A 16,452-nucleotide genomic window follows, 5' to 3' on the forward strand; every position below is an offset into this window, starting at 1 on the left:
GCTAAGGGTTATAGGTGCTATTGTAATACCAATCATAACTAATAACAGGTAGGAATTTCCAAAGCCTATTAATTGTGTTTAAGCTAGGAAAATAATATAGATGGTGTGAATCATATGCCACTCCTGTCAGGGCTGAAAACAGAGTAGTGATGCAAACATGACCTGACCCCATTTCTAGCAGATATCAGACTGGGTTTTTCATTGCAACAGGGGTCAAGCCCACGTCCCATAACAGCAATTAGAAATCCACCATGGAAAGATGAGACCCCAGCTCCCACCCTATCCCTATTAAATCTTCCAGTGCTGAAGTTTCCTGGGAAATAAACTTCCACCCAGATTGTAGGGCAGCTGCCAGCCTGGCAACTGGCAAGGCCCCTGTGGCCTGTGTGGCTGGCAGATTCTGTCTATAGAATCTGGGTGGGGTGGGCCAGCCCAACTTTTCTCCTTTGGACTACAGCACTGCTCTGGAAATCACCTCCAGCAGCCAAATCACCTGGGGCCGATCAGCTGGGGCAGCCATGCACAAAGCTGGCAATCTCCTCAGTTTGCTTTGAATGCTCAAGTCGCTCCATGGTTATGTTAAGCCTATACTTCAGTGATAATTGGCACTCTGGAGGTCGATCATCCAGGGTTTGCTTGAGTGCATTGAGTAGCGCATGTTTGCCAAGGGTTGTCGCAAGGAGTAAGGAAGGTCGATGGAAGACTTTCTCCCATTAACATCCCACTGTGGGGCTGTGCCAGAAATTCAACTTAAAGTACATCAATTCTCGTAGTGGGAGTTGCTAAGTTGAACTTCTTAGGTAATGGAGACCTGCCCTGAACTGATCCATTTACAAAATTGGTGGTCCAACTGGAAGGACATAGTTACATGTTCATACCAAGTTATTTTAATAAACATGTTACTTGTTTTGCATTCCCAGCACATTGGATGTGAAATTTCAGCAGCTGTTCAGTACAAATTTAAGCACATGCACTGTTTGTCCTTGTGTCTCACTCATAAACTCTTTATTATTTCCAGAATCCCCCTGTGCTCTTCAGGCCCACCAGCCATTTCAGATTTGCATTCTTCCTTCCTGCCACTCCATCCCAACCCACTGCTGGACTCAGACCACAAGACAATTCTGTTGGTCCTCCAGTCCCAACCCACACCCCTATTCCCCCACGTCTACACTGCCCTTAGTCCTGAAGAAGGGGCTCCAGCCGTTAGCTTGCAAGCTGAGAACACCCCTAACTCACTACACTTGTTTAGCCAGAGGCGGGAATCGAACCCGTTGTCCTTAAAGCAGCTGGGCTGATCCATGTCTCAGAAACGTAGAGGGAGAAGAAGCCGGGCCGTACCACGCTGAGGGGGCTCTTGCGCCGTAACCCCGTTAACTCCGCCCTGTCCGGAATGCTCAGCCTATCCAACGGCGCTGCCGAGGTGAAGGGCCCTTCGATGAGACCTGATTGGCTGGCGATTGGTGCGCGTCCGGAGGGGTCTGGGCGTCGCTATTGGCCGCAAGTGAGTGAAGGGGCGGGGCTTGTTCCCGGCTGGGCTGGAGCAGGGGGCTGCGGCGCTGCCGCTGCCTCCATATTGCGGGGCCAGGAGCGGAGGTGGCGGGGTCGTGAGTGGCGCTCGGGGCTGGGGCTGGGGCTGGGAGCTGCCTGGGTGCCGCTGAGGGGGAGGGGTCCCCGGGTGAGCGAGTCGTGTGTGGGGTCCCCTGGGCTGCTGCCCTCTGGGAAGGGGTAACTCGTGGGGGGGGGCGCCTAGGGGGAGTGCTGCCCTCTGGGGGGCGGGGTGACCCTGTGCGGCCGGGGGTTCCCTGGGGTGCTGCCCTCTGGGGGGTGACCCTGCGTTGGGGGGGGCGTTCCCTGGAGTGCTGCACTCTGGGGGGTGGGGTGACCCTGCGTGGGGGGGTTCCCTGGGGTGCTGCACTCTGGGGGGTGGGGTGACCCTGCGTGGGGGGGGTTCCCTGGGGTGCTGCCCTTTGGGAGAGAGCAGCTGTGGGGAGGCTGTCTGGGAGGGAGTGTCTAAGGAGGGAGTCCCCTGGAGGGGCGGACTCTGAATGGGTTTTCCCTGTGCCTAGGGAGGAGGTAATTGGGGAGAGAGAGTCCCTGCCCTGAGGGTTATCATCTTCCTGGAGAATTGACTCTGGGTGTTGGGGTTCCTGGAAGGGGGTGAGTCTGGTTCCTTGGGCTGTGGGTAGTGGCCTCTAGAGTCCTTGGGTTGGGGTAGTGGCCCCTAGAGAGTGTTTATGGGTGTTGAGATTCCTGGGCAATGGTCTTCCTTGTATGCAGGTGACTGTGTGTGTTGGAGGCCCCCGCCTCCCCGAGAGACGGAAGTTGCAGGTCAGATTCCCCTGGAGGGATTTTCCTTGGTGTTGCGGTGCCATAGGGAGGAGATAGTGACTGTAGGTGGGGCCTGGGGTGTATCTCCTAAAAGAAATGACCCAGTAGTGAGCCGCATCCTAGGGCCTGTGGAAGGTACTCTGTTTTCCATTGGTTTCTGGAGGGGTTGATCACTTGCCCCCGGGGTCCGCTTCCCCAAGACACTGTCTGAGGATGGCGTGGGCTCTGAAGCTGCCTCTGGCCGACGAGGTGATTGAATCAGGACTGGTGCAAGATTTCGATGCCAGCCTCTCAGGCATTGGCCAGGAGCTGGGCGCTGGCGCCTACAGCATGAGGTAGGTGAGATTCTCCTGAACTTCTGGTTCTACGTCCTGGATTGAGGTGGGTGAGGGGAGTGTGAAGGTCCCATTTGGACCACTGCATTCTGTAAGACTGCACAGTCCAGAAAAACGTAGTCATTGATTTGGGCTGGGCTGGACAAAAAGCGCAATGTCTCATGGATGTTGGCTTTAGTAGTGAATAACTTTGTGTTGGGCTGACTGAAGCCATCGCTAGGTCGGATAAGATCAAAGAGTCAGGCTGCGACAATATCCTGTCTTCAGTGGTGATCTGAACCAAGTAACAGGAGGACATACCTTCCCCCCTGCCCCCCTTGGTTTGTTTGTTTGAGAGCACGAAATATTAATTTAAACCAATAGCATAGAGATTTGGACAGCCATATAAAACCTGAAGATAAGGTAGACTTCGGAAGTCCATAAAATGAAGGTGTCATGGTGTGAGGTTGGCCTGAGGAGTTAGCAATGCTGGGAGCCAGAGTTTTGTTTTGTGGATGAATTTGAAAACGCGGGATGGATAATTTTGAGTTTTGTATATCCTCAAATGGGAGTAATGGTGACTATGTGCTTCGTGGCATCATCTAAACACAGGTCAGGAAGAAATTGCAGTCTCTGCCTTTCCTTCTCTCATATTCAGCTTTGGTTAGATTGGGGGAAGTGCACCTACTTTGTGAAAATCTCATGTGTTGCTCGTAGTTTAAGGCTGGTTTCCAAGTTGCCTCGTGTGTTCATCTAGACAGAGGGAATATAGCAAATCCTGACTGGAGACAGAATTTGGCCACCTGCTGTTGTCGGGTTATGGAAAAATCATCCAGGCTTAGAGTGTGTCTGTATGTATAGTGCTGCAGTGACACTGGTACAGATAAAGCACGTGTGTTTGAAGATGTGGTATATCATTGGGAAAGAACTCTTCCATCAGCATTTAAAAAACACCTCAGCAAGTGGAATATGGCAGGGGTAAGCAAAGTGGGGAGAAGACCCTCTGGGGCGTGGGGCATCAGATTTCTAAGGAGGGCACAATGGGATCAGCTGCTGGGTCTCAGGCTCATCCATCTCATTAAAAATGTTGAAACATGTTCCTGACTTTTATGTATGTGTATTTACATTTCTGTACCCATTAATAAAGTTTTTACATTCTGCATACTTGTCTTGCAGGCGCAGAAGACTTTTTTTAATGAACATAGCTGAAATTCCCGTTGGTTTGGCTGACATTAGACAGGTTGCAGGGGCTGCTAGTTGCAGGGGTGAAAAGTGGGGCCATACATAAAAAGTTTGCTCACCCTGGTAGAAGGTTTGTTGGTTGCAGAAGAAGCTCTCCCATCAGCATAGCACTGTGCACATGAGTGCTTATGTCAACATAATTTATATCACTCAGGGATGTTGGGGGTGGAGTATGCACACCCCTGAGCAGCGTAAATTTTGCTGACATTGGCTGTGGTGTAGCTATAGCCTAAATCCTGTGCTTCCCATCTGTTGCTGATTAGGAGACTCTCTCCCGCTTTGTTCTATGCTCTCTCAATTAATCAGGGCGAGGGTGACTCCCCCTGAGTCTTGCCCTAAATTATCACCCCTGAGGGGAAGGAGAGGCATCTTCAGCTCTGTCTGATCTGATCGAAGGTGTTAGTATCTTCATATTTTAATTCAAGAAGGATGTTGATGAAGTGGAGAAGGTTCAGAGAAGAGCCACAAAAATGATTAAAGCATTAGAAAATGTGCCTCAAGGTTAGGCTATGCGGCAACTTACATCAGTGTAGCTACATCTGTTGAGGTGTGAAAATCCATACCCCAAGGGATGTAGCTAAACATCCACTATAGACAGGGTCAGGTTGACAGAAGAATTCTTCTGTTGACCTCTCTGCCATCTCCTAGAAGCCCTCCCCTTGGCATAGATAGTGGCTACACTGACGTGTACAGCTGTGCCAAAGCATGATGTCAAGTGTTGATGACCCCGTGTAGTGATAGCTTCAAAGAGCTCGTTCTGTTTAGCTTAACAAAGAGAAGGTTAAGAGGTGATTTGATTGCAGCCTGTAAGTAACTCCATAGGGAGCCAATAATTAATAATGAGCCCTTCAGGAGAGCTGAGAGAACTCTAGTACAGTCCAGAGGCTGGTAGCTGAAGTTGGCCAAACTGGCAGGAAATGAGGTCTAAAATTTTGACAGAGTAATTAACTGTTGGAACCATTGAACAAGGATTGTGGTGGATTCTCCATCACTGACCATTTTTAAAGCAAGATGGGATCTTGTTCTAAAACAGCCATTCTCAAACTATGGCTCAAGACCAGTGTGCCCTCAATTTTTTCTGTCCATAGGCAGAATAAACTTATGTGCACCAAGGCGTGTGTGGCTGTGTAGCACAATAGAAACACATGTTGCCCACTGTGGGTGGCTCTGAACACTTTTTGCTAATCAGCTAGATAGCACCTGAATCTCTCGTGGGCAGCTGCTCAAGCGCTCAGCTTACAGGGAGTGCTGGTTGGAACCCGGTTTTGATGGGATCACCAAGGCTAGCATTAGACTTGCTTGGGCCCAGGGCTGAAGCCTGAGCCCCACCACCTCAGGTCAAAACCAAACCCCAAAGGCTTCAGGGTATCAGGGCTTGGGTCTCGCGCGCGTGCACACGCGCACACACACACGACCCCACTGAGCTACTGCTGAAGTCTTAGGCTTTGCTTCCCCAACCCAGCCTGGGGTCATGTAGTAATATATGTTGTCAGAAGGGGTTGCAGCAGTGGAATGAAGTTTGAGAGCCCCTGTTCTAAAACCCCTGGTCTCAGAGTTTTATTTAGGGTTTGTTTTGTTATACAGAAGGTCTGACAAATGGCCCTGTGTTCCCTTCTGGCCTTGGAATCTGTGAAATTCTCTCTCTCCTTTTCTGTGGCCTTGGGGCAAGTTGCTTTTCCTGACTAACAGTGGGGGCTGGGAGGGAATTTGAGGATCATTTGTTTGATATTAAAGTACACAAGTAATATTTGTATTATGATAGTGAGCATCGGCCCTGTTCAGGATCCAGGCTTCGTTGGGGGTAGACAGCGTTTTAACACATATGATAAGATCCTTGCTTAGAAGATCCTTGTGTAACCCACTGATCAGTGTCTCATTGACTCCTCTTTGTACCTGATCTGCAGGTGATAAGTCTGTCACAGACCTGGCTAAACTGTAGCAGTTCATGAGTTTCCTCAGTTCAATCCCTGCTGGGGTGGTCATCACCCTTTCAATCAAAGGTGACCTATGACCTGCAGTGATGGAGAAAAATAAATCCCCATCTTCCCTGTCTGATAATTCGTCTATATAAAGTACCACCTATTTCCCTTTCTCTCCAGCTGTGTTTTTAACTGGCTTGATGTGTTTTGGCCATGAGAGGTGATCTGAAGATGTGCGCTGGCCTCGCTTGTTGGGGAAGGCATAATACTTAGTGAAGTGCTTTGCAATCTCTGTATGGAAAGTGCTGTGTCAGAGCTAGATATCTGTCACGCATACGAGATGGTGTGGGAGGAAAGGGCAAATGAGGATGACAGTTTTGGCCCAGAGAGGAGGTAGGCTGGGGGACAATACAATGGGGCAGGGATAGGGAGGTGTGTCGTTGTGAAGATGCTGTATGGTGAGGCTAAGCATGATGGAAGAGAGTGGAGACATTTAGCTTAAGAGGGGTAATGGGCAAAAAGGTGATCTACAGATCTTAGGGTCTGCATCGGAGAGTTGTACTGAGTTTCAGGACTCTCCTGAGGAGGGGGTAGGGGCTGGGCCAAGCCCCCTCATCCCATGCCCCAGGTCCTGCTCTATTGCTGCCCTGTCCCTTAACCCCTCCCCCAGCAGTGGGGCTGGGGGTTATGCTCAGCAGCAACAGGGGGTCACCTTCCCCCTCTTCCCTCTGCACCCACCATGCGGGCTGCTGCAGAGAAACAAGGTGCAGTGGGCTAGCAGGGAAGCAGAGTGGAACATCCTTCAGCTCCTGCCCCTCATGGACAGGTGTGGGGGCAGGGGGAAGCTGCTGCCACCACCGCAAACAACCTCTGGCCCCAGCTTATCCACCAGCCTGGACGCAGATGATCTTTTGCTCTTCCGTCCATAGGGTGGCTGCCGTAGGGCTTCCAAAAGTGCAGGGCCTGATGTGGCTGCTCCGCCTTGGTCGGGTTGGCTGTGCCGATTTTAATTACGGGTTTTAAAAATAAATGAATAAATAATTTAATGCGGTGTAAAGTTTGTGTGTGTACTTTCCTACTTGGATTGAAACCAGGCTTGTTTTTGGCTAATCCTACTCAACTAAAGTTAAATCAAAACAAACCTGTATCAGAGGGGTAGCCATGTTAGCTTGTATCTGCAAAAACAAGAAGTCCTGTGGCACCTTACAGACTAACAGATTTATTGGAGCATAAGCTTTCATGGGCAAAGACCCAGATGACACATATCTGATGAAGTGAGTCTTTGCCCATGAAAGCTCATGCTCCAATAAATCTGTTAGTCTGTAAGGTGCCACAGGACTTCTCTTTGATAAAACAGTGGTTTGAACTACATTGAAGGAAGGAATCAGAGATGGTTCTTGATTGCAGACACAAGTGACATGAGGAGGATGGAGTTGCTGACAGGATGAGGAATGTCAAGAAAGTTCAGGAGCTCTGGGCCACATTAAGCTGAATAATGGGAAGGAGAGGTTGGAGAGCGAGCCATGCGTGGCGTAGAGGAAAAGGTAGGTGGGTCAGGACTGGAGAGAGAGAGTCGAGTCACTTGTGAGAAGACGATGGAAGCAGTAGTCCAGAGAGGGAGTGTGATGGGAGATGAGCGGACAAAGGATGAAGTTCTGTGGGAATGCTGCCTGTAGTGACGAAGATGAGGCAGGCCATGTGAACGTAACCCTGAAGCTCTAAGCAGAGAGGCTGGAAGGAAGCCATGAGAGTTATGAAAGCTAAAGACCAGATTTAAAGGCAATGTGAGATCAATGATGTCAGAAGCAGCAGGGAACTGAAGGAGGTTGAGTGTGGAGCAGGAAATGTGATGGCAGCAAGTTTGGAGAAGTGGAGAGGGGGAAGCCAGACTGCAGGAGGAGAGGCACATGAGGTGGAGGAAGGTGGGGCAGTAAATGGCAGCAGAGGTTGTTTCAAGGACATGATTATATTTTGAGGAGAACTGGCCAGAAGAGAGCAAAAAAGTTGCAGCTAAAATAAAGGAAACTTTTTTTTACATGAAACGTCCTCTCCAATAAATTGTGGGAACCCTAATCCCAGCAGAACCCATCCTATTGGGAAGGGATGCAGTCAGAAAAGTTCAAGTAAGAGATGTATAAGGTGGAGTTGGAAGCAAGTTAAAAGTTAAATGACATTTCCTGGAGGAGGAGGGGTGCAAATGCCAAGGTGTTAACACTTTACATGCAGTAGTCTCTCCTGTTTAATCTAAGGCTATGTCTGCACCACCACTTATGTTGGCATAATTTGTCACTCAGGGATGTGAATACGCCATCCCCTGAACAATGTAAATTACACCGACGGAAGCACTAATATAGATAGTGCTATATCTGTAGAACTTCTTCCACAACATAGGTGCTGCCAACTGCGGAGGTGATTTTATTGCACAGACAGGAGAGATCTCTCCTGGCAGTCTGGTGTCTTCATCAGCTTCACTACATCTGCAGTGGCTCAGCTGCAGCGCTGAATGTGCTGAGATGCCCTTAACCCATGGCCTAGGGGCTGCTTGCAGCCCAATTGACACAGAGCTGCAGCCTGTGTTACTTCCTTAGGGTGATACAAATAGTATATCTATTCTCTTGTGTGGATGTGGTCCATGTAACGCACAGAACTGCACACGCAGCTCACAGTGGTAAATAAGTTGAGAACCACTGCTTAGTCCATTGGCCTTTTGTCAATAGGAGGTGAAGAACTCCTTGTGTCCTGTTCCTTCATCTCCTTTCGGGGACAGGCAATGTTAAATAGGAGCTGTTGTCATTCTGCTCTGATCTTTAATTTAGCCACGTGATGTGGATAACTGGAACTATCTCCAAGTTGCCTCGAAGTGCATGACTGAAACTACAGGGTGCCTTTCTTGTCCAGTGCCCTTGGGACCTGACCAGTGCTGGACGAGAGAATCTGCCAGACCACGGGAGGTCAATATGGTCAGGCACATTACCAACACTTCCACTATTTACTGGCTCTTAGAAGACATTTAGGGGTAAATTACAGCTAAAAGCAGCACAGAACACAGAGAGCCAGGACTGATAACTGTAAACAAACTTTAAGGGACCACAGGAAACTTGGCCATGCTCATGATAAGTGGTTATCTGGCTAAGTAAAATCATGCCAGATCATGGATGTTGCTGTACGAGAGAGTTCCAGATGAGAGAAATTCAACCTGTAGTAGCAAGGCTTACTGTACAGCACCAGCTTATTCTTGCACGCACACCATCTCCACTCTAACGCCTGCATTTGGAACCCTCTCAAGTTAATCATATGTTATGACTTTTAAAACCAATTCCTTTAACTATTGTACTAATTTCAGAGAGGTAGCTCTGTTAGTCTGTATCTTTGAGGACAACAAGAAGTCTCGTGTCCCCTCATAGACTCATGCTCTAAACTTTTCTGTTAGTCTATAAGGTGCCACAGGACCCTTCGTTGCTGCTGCAGATCCAGACTAACACGGCTACCCCTCTGATACTTGGAACCAAACTGTCACCATATTTCAGCTCTTGTAGTTGGTCAGTGCAGACAGGGCCCCTTCTTTGTAATAGCAGGAGTTTTTTCCCCAAACGAGAGAAATATATTCAAGTGAAACCCCATCAGCTGATTTTCTGTGCCTGCATTTTATAAAGGCTGCTTCAATTAGTTTGCAAAGAATTAAGGGTCTGCAGTGAAATTTTACATCCTGTTTGTAAAATGGCCCTGGTGAAATGGCTTGTTTTCTCCTGCCTCTGTAAACCATCTGTGCACTACGTAAATGCAGGGTGATAGTGCTGAATACCAGGAGTCTGAGTGGAGTTTTCCCAGGAAATTGCTATCCAGAACACCTGGTTCTTCCATACCCTCCCAGCAACACATACCAACAAGAGGCAGAGCTTGGGTACTGAAATGTTGCCTGCAACTTGATCTAAACGCCCCTGGTAACGTCGTCTGACACCACTACATTTTCATACCACTTCACTTAGGAAGAATAAACTCCCTTCTCCTCCCTAGAAAATGTTCCATGCCTTAGGTCTGAACTCTGTTGGCCTCCTGAAACCTAACTCTCTTTCTCTGACATTTGTTGACCTATGCTGATCATAAATAGTGCCCGCCTGTCCTACTGTGGGTAAATTTGTCTTTCTGGCAACTGACATTTTCTCCTGAGTCATATGGAAATCACAGGAAGAAAATACATCTATGGCCATTTTGTTCCTCCTATTTTTCTCCCCCCCCCCGCCTTGTAGTTTACAATTGCTCTTTAATCTTACTATGGAAGAGGCACAATGCTACTTTTGAAGTGTGCATTGAAGATGACCTCTAGTCAGATGAACGATCTCAGCATTGCCATGTGTACATTCTGCAGTATAGGATCAGAGCATGCATTTCTAGGAATATTGAATCCTGCCTTGAAACAGGGTGATGGGTGATCAGATGGCAGCTTGAGTTCCCTTTCAGTTGTACATTTCTGTGATTTTGCTAGTGGAGGCAATCAGTAGTGTTTCTCTTAGTTTACATAAAATAGCAGTTTCTAAGAGAGTGGAGACAGCTTTGAAATTCTTCATTAGTAACTGACTTCCCTTTGAAGGATTCCTGAAATAATGTTAACTTTTTCCTCCCAAAAAAAGACAAGTAAAAATGGTTTGTTCTTATATGGCATCACATCCAAAGGCTTGTTAAATCAGGTGGAAGAGTTCTTTCAGAGCAAGATTGTAACATACCAAATAGCTACAAAAATTTAATTGGATCCATTTTAAGTAGCCGCAGTTTCAGGGCTCTGTGGAGTAGAATTAGCAACAGAGAAAACTCTCTCCTGATGGCTCAGTTATTCGTTTGGCTTTGTCAGCTGTACAAGAGCATCTCAGATGTGAACTGTTCACTGTCTAGGGGAATTCTGGGGAGCCATTAATGGAACGGGTAAATAGCAAATCTAATTGAATGTTTTGGAGCATCTCTGTTATATGTAAAGAAGACTTCTAACTCATCTTCCTGAACTGAAGATGAGTGGTGACACAAAGGTCATACATAGCATGAGAAGATGTGACTTAGCTGTGTGCTGTCTTAAATAAGGTTGGAGATAACACCAGGTCACAACCTCTTTCAGTCTCTTGGAAAGTCACTGAGAGGAGTGGATCCAAGCATTTCTGGGGAACTGCTGAGCTGTTTAAGCTCTGGTTGTCTGAATGATGCCATTCCTATAAATATTTAAACTTTTTATTACACCAGGAAACATATAAAGCTGACCCTGTTACCCGGGTCACACAACACAGAAACATAATGGTGTTTAAATGATTAGAACGCCTAGCCTTGGAGCTCTTAACATAATCCATGGCTGTTGTGGCTGAGAGGTTGAGAAGACTTTAAATTTAATCTGCTCCTGACCTTTGGAAGGCCCCCTCCAGGATTGAGCACACAACCCTTAGTTTATAAGACCAGTATTCTAACCACTGAGCTATTGCTTCTCCTGCTTTGAATGATGTTTGTGATATTTCTAGTGAGGGTAACTCCATGCAGATAACCTTAGCAGGAGGGTCACTAGACCAGAATGCCTATCTGTATGTTCAGCTAGTAACCAGCAGCTCAGAAGGAGCTGTGCTTCTGAAACATATATACAAGCTTGTTAATAGCTTTTAAAGCATTTATCTTTGGTGATGGCGTATTGCTTGTTTTATACTTGCCGAATAAATGGATAGCTGCAGGAATTCGGTGCCTGGTACATCTAATTTTACAAATGTAGCAGTACAGTAGTCCAGAACCAACTCTGTGTAGCACCTATTGGAATGTATCTCATGCATCTGATGAAGTGGGTCTTTGCCCACAAAAGCTTATGCTCCAAAATATCTGTTAGTCTGTAAGGTGCCACAGGATGTCTTGTTGTTCTTGAAGATACAGACTAACACGGGTGCCTCTCTGATACTATTGGAATGTAATATTTCTGGCCGAGCCCTCATTAATAGGGTCCCAAATAGCTGCTGATGAAGCCAGTAGGATCTCAGCTACATCTCTTCTGTAGTTTTAGACTTGCTAAATATTTGGTACTTTAAAAAGCAGTCTGTGATGTAATGGCAAACAGCTTTACTGACTCCTAACCTAATGTTAAATCCAAGTTGTTGTTGTTGTTATAATCTAGAACTTCTGATGTATTTGGTACCTGTTTTAATGCAGCAATGATTGGGTGTTTCATTGTGGAGTGAGAAGGCTGGTGTTTTTTAGGTTAAAGACAGTTGCATCCAGGGGAAATATAGATCAGGGAATCTTTCTGCAGGAAAAATAGTCATCCAAGTGCACTAATGGGATGCCTAGTCTATAACAAAAATTCATTCTTTTTCTGTCCTGTGGAGAAATATCATGCCAAGTCTTTCCAGTTGGTTATGTAACATGCTCAGTTGTGTAGATTCTCTCTCGTGTTCCTTGCTGTGATTCCAGTGCCCAGGTGGCTGAATAGGTCCATCTCCCTTGTATGTCTGGCTGGCTGTGTTTGGGCAGAGGATGTTGCTGTAATGCATCTGACACTAGCTGATGTGGCATAAGTTTCTCATATGCTGTGGGTATGGGAGATCCCCTAAAATCTAAGAATTTACTGTAATGTGTTGTGCATATTCCTGTCTCTGATTTTCCCCCCACCCTCCACTGGTACCACCCCTCTACTCTCTCCCCTTTGCCCCACACCACCCCGCTTGGTAAAGATTCTGAGCACCTTCCGTTTTACTTCTACTTCGTTTCATTGCCAGGGTAAGTGTGTATGTTCTACTGGCGTGTTGAGTTCTCCTCTGGTGCACTTGCTAGGACAGTGAGTCCGTGCATCCATAGGCACCTGCTGAGGTTAGTTCCATGGGCGACTGGCAATGTTGAATATTTGCTTCACTAAAAATGTCATCTTTGGGGTTCAATCAGCTGCAAGCTTCTGCCGTCTCATGCTATAGGGCTGACTCTTGGTTTGTAGGTATTAGTGTATAGTGGAAATATACTATCTATATAGATTGCAGTGTGGCCAGTCTAGTATATGAACATCTGGAGCAGGGATCTGCAAGCTTTCCCAAGGGGAGTACCAAAATTTGACTTTTTGACCTCTCTGTGCAACCCCAGTGCCGGTGATACCTTTAAAGTCACTAGTATTCCTACTTACAACGGCCTCATAAATAAACAGTGAAGCTTTGCACCTTAATTTAGGTGGTAGTTGGTAGCATTAACTGGTCTTTTGTTAATCCACAGGCAGCGTGGCTTTGAGCAAGCTCCTGGCTATGTGCGAGAGGATGGTCAGGGTGAGTTCCCACCTTGCCTGCTGCGAAAAATCAGTTCATATGGCACTCTCTTGGCATCTGTGCCGAGGGGTGCTGACCACTGATCTAGAGGAAGGCAGGGATGGTGATGCCTGTGGAATTGATGATAGAAAATTAAAGCATTTAAAAGAGATAAAGATAAAATGCTAGAGCTGTGGTGTCCAACACGTTCAACAACAGCCACATATGGTTGTTCGGCCTGTTGATTGTCGCTCCTTGGCTTGAACAGTTAATACATTTACAGAATAATGTGTCTAGTTTGATATAGCAGGAACCACTACAGTGGTTACTGGTTCAGATCCAGGGAGACACTGTGGTGCTAGGACCCTTTTTTTGTGAGGGGATGGCTAGCTGCAACCAGCAACTACTCAACTTTCCTTCAGCGTGGGTTTCTGTCTTGTAGTACAGTTGGAAACTGAGTGAGACTGGTTACTTTTGCAGCATTTTGCGGGGAGGAGATTTCATGCATGTTTCATTTCCTGGAAACAGAGGGTTAAAACTTTGCTCGGGGTGAAATGGTAAATATTTAACAAGACCAGTTCTCCCTCAGCAAGGGTTCTAATCTTCAGCAACAAGGGTGGGGAAAAAAATACCTTGTTGACCTTTAAGATTTTGACTTAACCCTCCCTCCCCTCCTCAATTCTGCATACTCCCTGTGTTCCCCTAACAAGCCAAAATCTATCTGCTTCTAAACTGATTTACAATTAACTCCCAGCGTAGTGGAAAATTCTTTGCCTCTCTAAGTCAACAAATGGTGATTCTAAAATCTGCTGTCTGGGTTAGGCAGGCACTGCCAATTGATTGAAGGCGCTCCGTGTGCATTAGGCATTGTGGAAATATATACCACAATTGTTCCTTCACTTCTCTGTCAGGCTCCATCTTTTTGGAATGTGGCAGGGGGTGAAACTCACGAAGAGTCTTATGACCTCCCAGATGACTATACCTGAGGTAGGATGGTTCAAAATAATTAGACCTCAGCTCACACAGCTCGTGGTGCCCCAGATCTCCGGTTCCACAGTGATAAGTAACACTGACTGTTAAATTGGGAGCTACAACACCTCAAGGTACATGATAACCAGGAAAGTCTGCCTCAAGGAGGTTGCAAGCTGAGATGCAGAGACAAGAGGAGACATACTGGAAAACTGAAAGGAGGCTGAACTTTTAGTGACAAGGCAATAAAATAAGAGCCATCCATCCAAAATTTTTATGCCCAAAAACCTTTTGTTCCCTGAGTTTGTCTCTGTGGATGTGACCTATGTTTTAATGCCCAAAATACTTTGCTTAACTAGAAGATGGACATAATATTCACCTTTTTCTTGGTCACATTTGTATAACCTGTGTGTGTGTGTGCACGCGCACGCATGCGTGTTCTGAACTGTCTAGACTACTTTTTTCCCTTGTGCTTTTAATGGCATGGGTGATTTTTATCTGAGTAGGCCTCGCATTCCATCCAGTCTTCCCCTTGGGGCAAACGTGTTTTTGGTTACTTTTGCAAAACTAGCTATTTGAAATTCCTGTGGCTCATCCAGTGCTAGGTGTGACGGGTTTATGTGTGTGTGCAACACTAATATCTTGTGAGAGTGGCTCTGCTTCTTTTGTTGTTCAGTAGGACTTAACTTCCTCCACCCTAAAGCATTCTTTCTTAAGCCCTGCCCTACGCAAGGAGGTTTTTTGGAATAGCTGTTGGGGAATGAGTGACTGTTTGGTTTTGTTTTTTTTTTTAAGGTACAATAGAGTATTCACCCACTTGGTACTATTCCAGAATAGTTTATTCTGCAGTAACAATGTTGATTCCTTATCCCATATAAACAAGCCTTCTGCAGCTGCTTCTCTGCTTTCGGCATCTCCTCCTTAAGGTGCTATTCCTGGAGATACCAGTGTTTAGCTTGGTAGGCAGCTGGTGTTTGGCAGAGGCCTTGAGTTGCAGAACTGGACAGGAGGGGGAGAGAGTCTTTTCATTTAAAAAAAAAAATCTGGTCTCCTTGCTGTACTTCAGAGGCATGATTATTTGTGTATTGGTCAGTAGGAGTCATGTGTTTGTAAAGAACTGTCAGGCTTCTCAAGCAAGGTGCTGTATCAAATCCTGAAAGCTGGTCTCCAGGGCGTCCCTCCAGGTGGTGCTGTTGACAGCTGGTGAAGTCTGAGTGACTTTCAGCCAAGTCAGCTGGGATTTTTAGAAGTACTTAAAGCCTGAATAGTGGTAGAAATCTTTCCACTAAGGGCATATATTTTCCTCCTAACTGATGGTAATTCTGCTGGTACCAACCTCACTGTAGACGCAGGTATACCAGTATAGCTTATTCCAGTACAAGCACTTTGCTGTCAGTATGATTGTATCTAGATTAGGGGTACCTGTACTGCTGTAGTTAGTGATACAATTTTTGTGTGGTGACAAGGCCTTAAGAGTTGGCCTGTTCAAATGCAGTGGGACTTGAGATTCCTACCTTTTGGTGCCCCTTGTGAGGTCCTACTTGAAATTATTGATGGTGGGGGGAACCCCTGGCTTATTGTAAATCTGACAGGTCAGTGACTTACCCCATGATGCTATGTTGTGACACTGTTGGAAAAGGTCACTAGAGCATGTTGCTTTAAACCAGAAGTTGTCAAATTCATTGCATTGTGACTCCCTTCTGGCAACTACAATTACCACAGAACCCCAGAAGAAGGGGATTAAAATCTGAGCCCTGTCACCCGATCTGGGGGTGGGGACACACAAGCCAGAGAGTGGGGGAGCAGGGTGCAAAGCTTCAGCCCAACAGCTTCACTCCCAGATAGGGGCTTGTAGTTTAAGCCTTGTGTCCCAGGGATGAAGCCTTAGGCTTCGGCCCCAGACAGTGGGACTCAGGATTTGGCCCCAGGCTGCAGCAAGCCAGCCCTGATAACCCCATTAACGCAGTGTCACAACCCACTTTGGGGTCCCAGCCTACATTTTCAGAACTGCTGCTTTAGACCTTCTGTGACCCACAGTGACATCTGAGGCACATCACATTTGTAAACAGCCAGTGAAAATGTGGTATAGAAACCAATGCTCCAATAATGATTTACAGTAAATCTTCCAGTTACACAGGGGTTGGTTCGTGCAACCCCTGCATAACTCAAATTTTTGTGCAAGTCGAGGGGAGATGGGCAGTGGGCTGCCCCCTGGTTCCTAGCTCCCCTGGGCTTGCAGGAGCTGGAAAACTGACCAGCCCACCAGGACTGGTCAGTTTCCAGGCTCCCAGAGTGGCAGGGAGCTGGGAACCAGGGGGCAGCCTGGTTCTTGTTGACCCACAGCTTGTGGAGACTGACCAGCTCACCTCCTCTTGCAGAGAGGGGAAACTGACTAGGCAGCAGCCTTGGTCAGTTTCCTGACTCCATTCAGGAGCAGCC

At 46.9% G+C, this 16,452-nt stretch overlaps 1 protein-coding gene across 2 annotated transcripts in view; it reads left to right on the forward strand.

The window, feature by feature from the left end:
• The first annotated feature begins 1,976 nt into the window (after window positions 1-1,976).
• The window catches only part of TFCP2 (transcription factor CP2), a 45,089-nt gene continuing 30,613 nt past the window's right edge, over window positions 1,977-16,452 (forward strand). For both annotated transcript variants that reach the window (XM_074979826.1, XM_074979827.1), the window contains exon 1: window positions 1,977-2,663. In XM_074979826.1, the coding sequence (XP_074835927.1) occupies window positions 2,542-2,663 (122 nt within the window). In that variant the 5' untranslated portion in view covers window positions 1,977-2,541. The remainder of the gene's footprint in view (window positions 2,664-16,452) is intronic.

This window comes from Carettochelys insculpta, chromosome 29 (genome assembly GCF_033958435.1).
Source record: "Carettochelys insculpta isolate YL-2023 chromosome 29, ASM3395843v1, whole genome shotgun sequence".
In the NCBI taxonomy this organism is placed as follows: Eukaryota; Metazoa; Chordata; order Testudines; family Carettochelyidae; genus Carettochelys; species Carettochelys insculpta.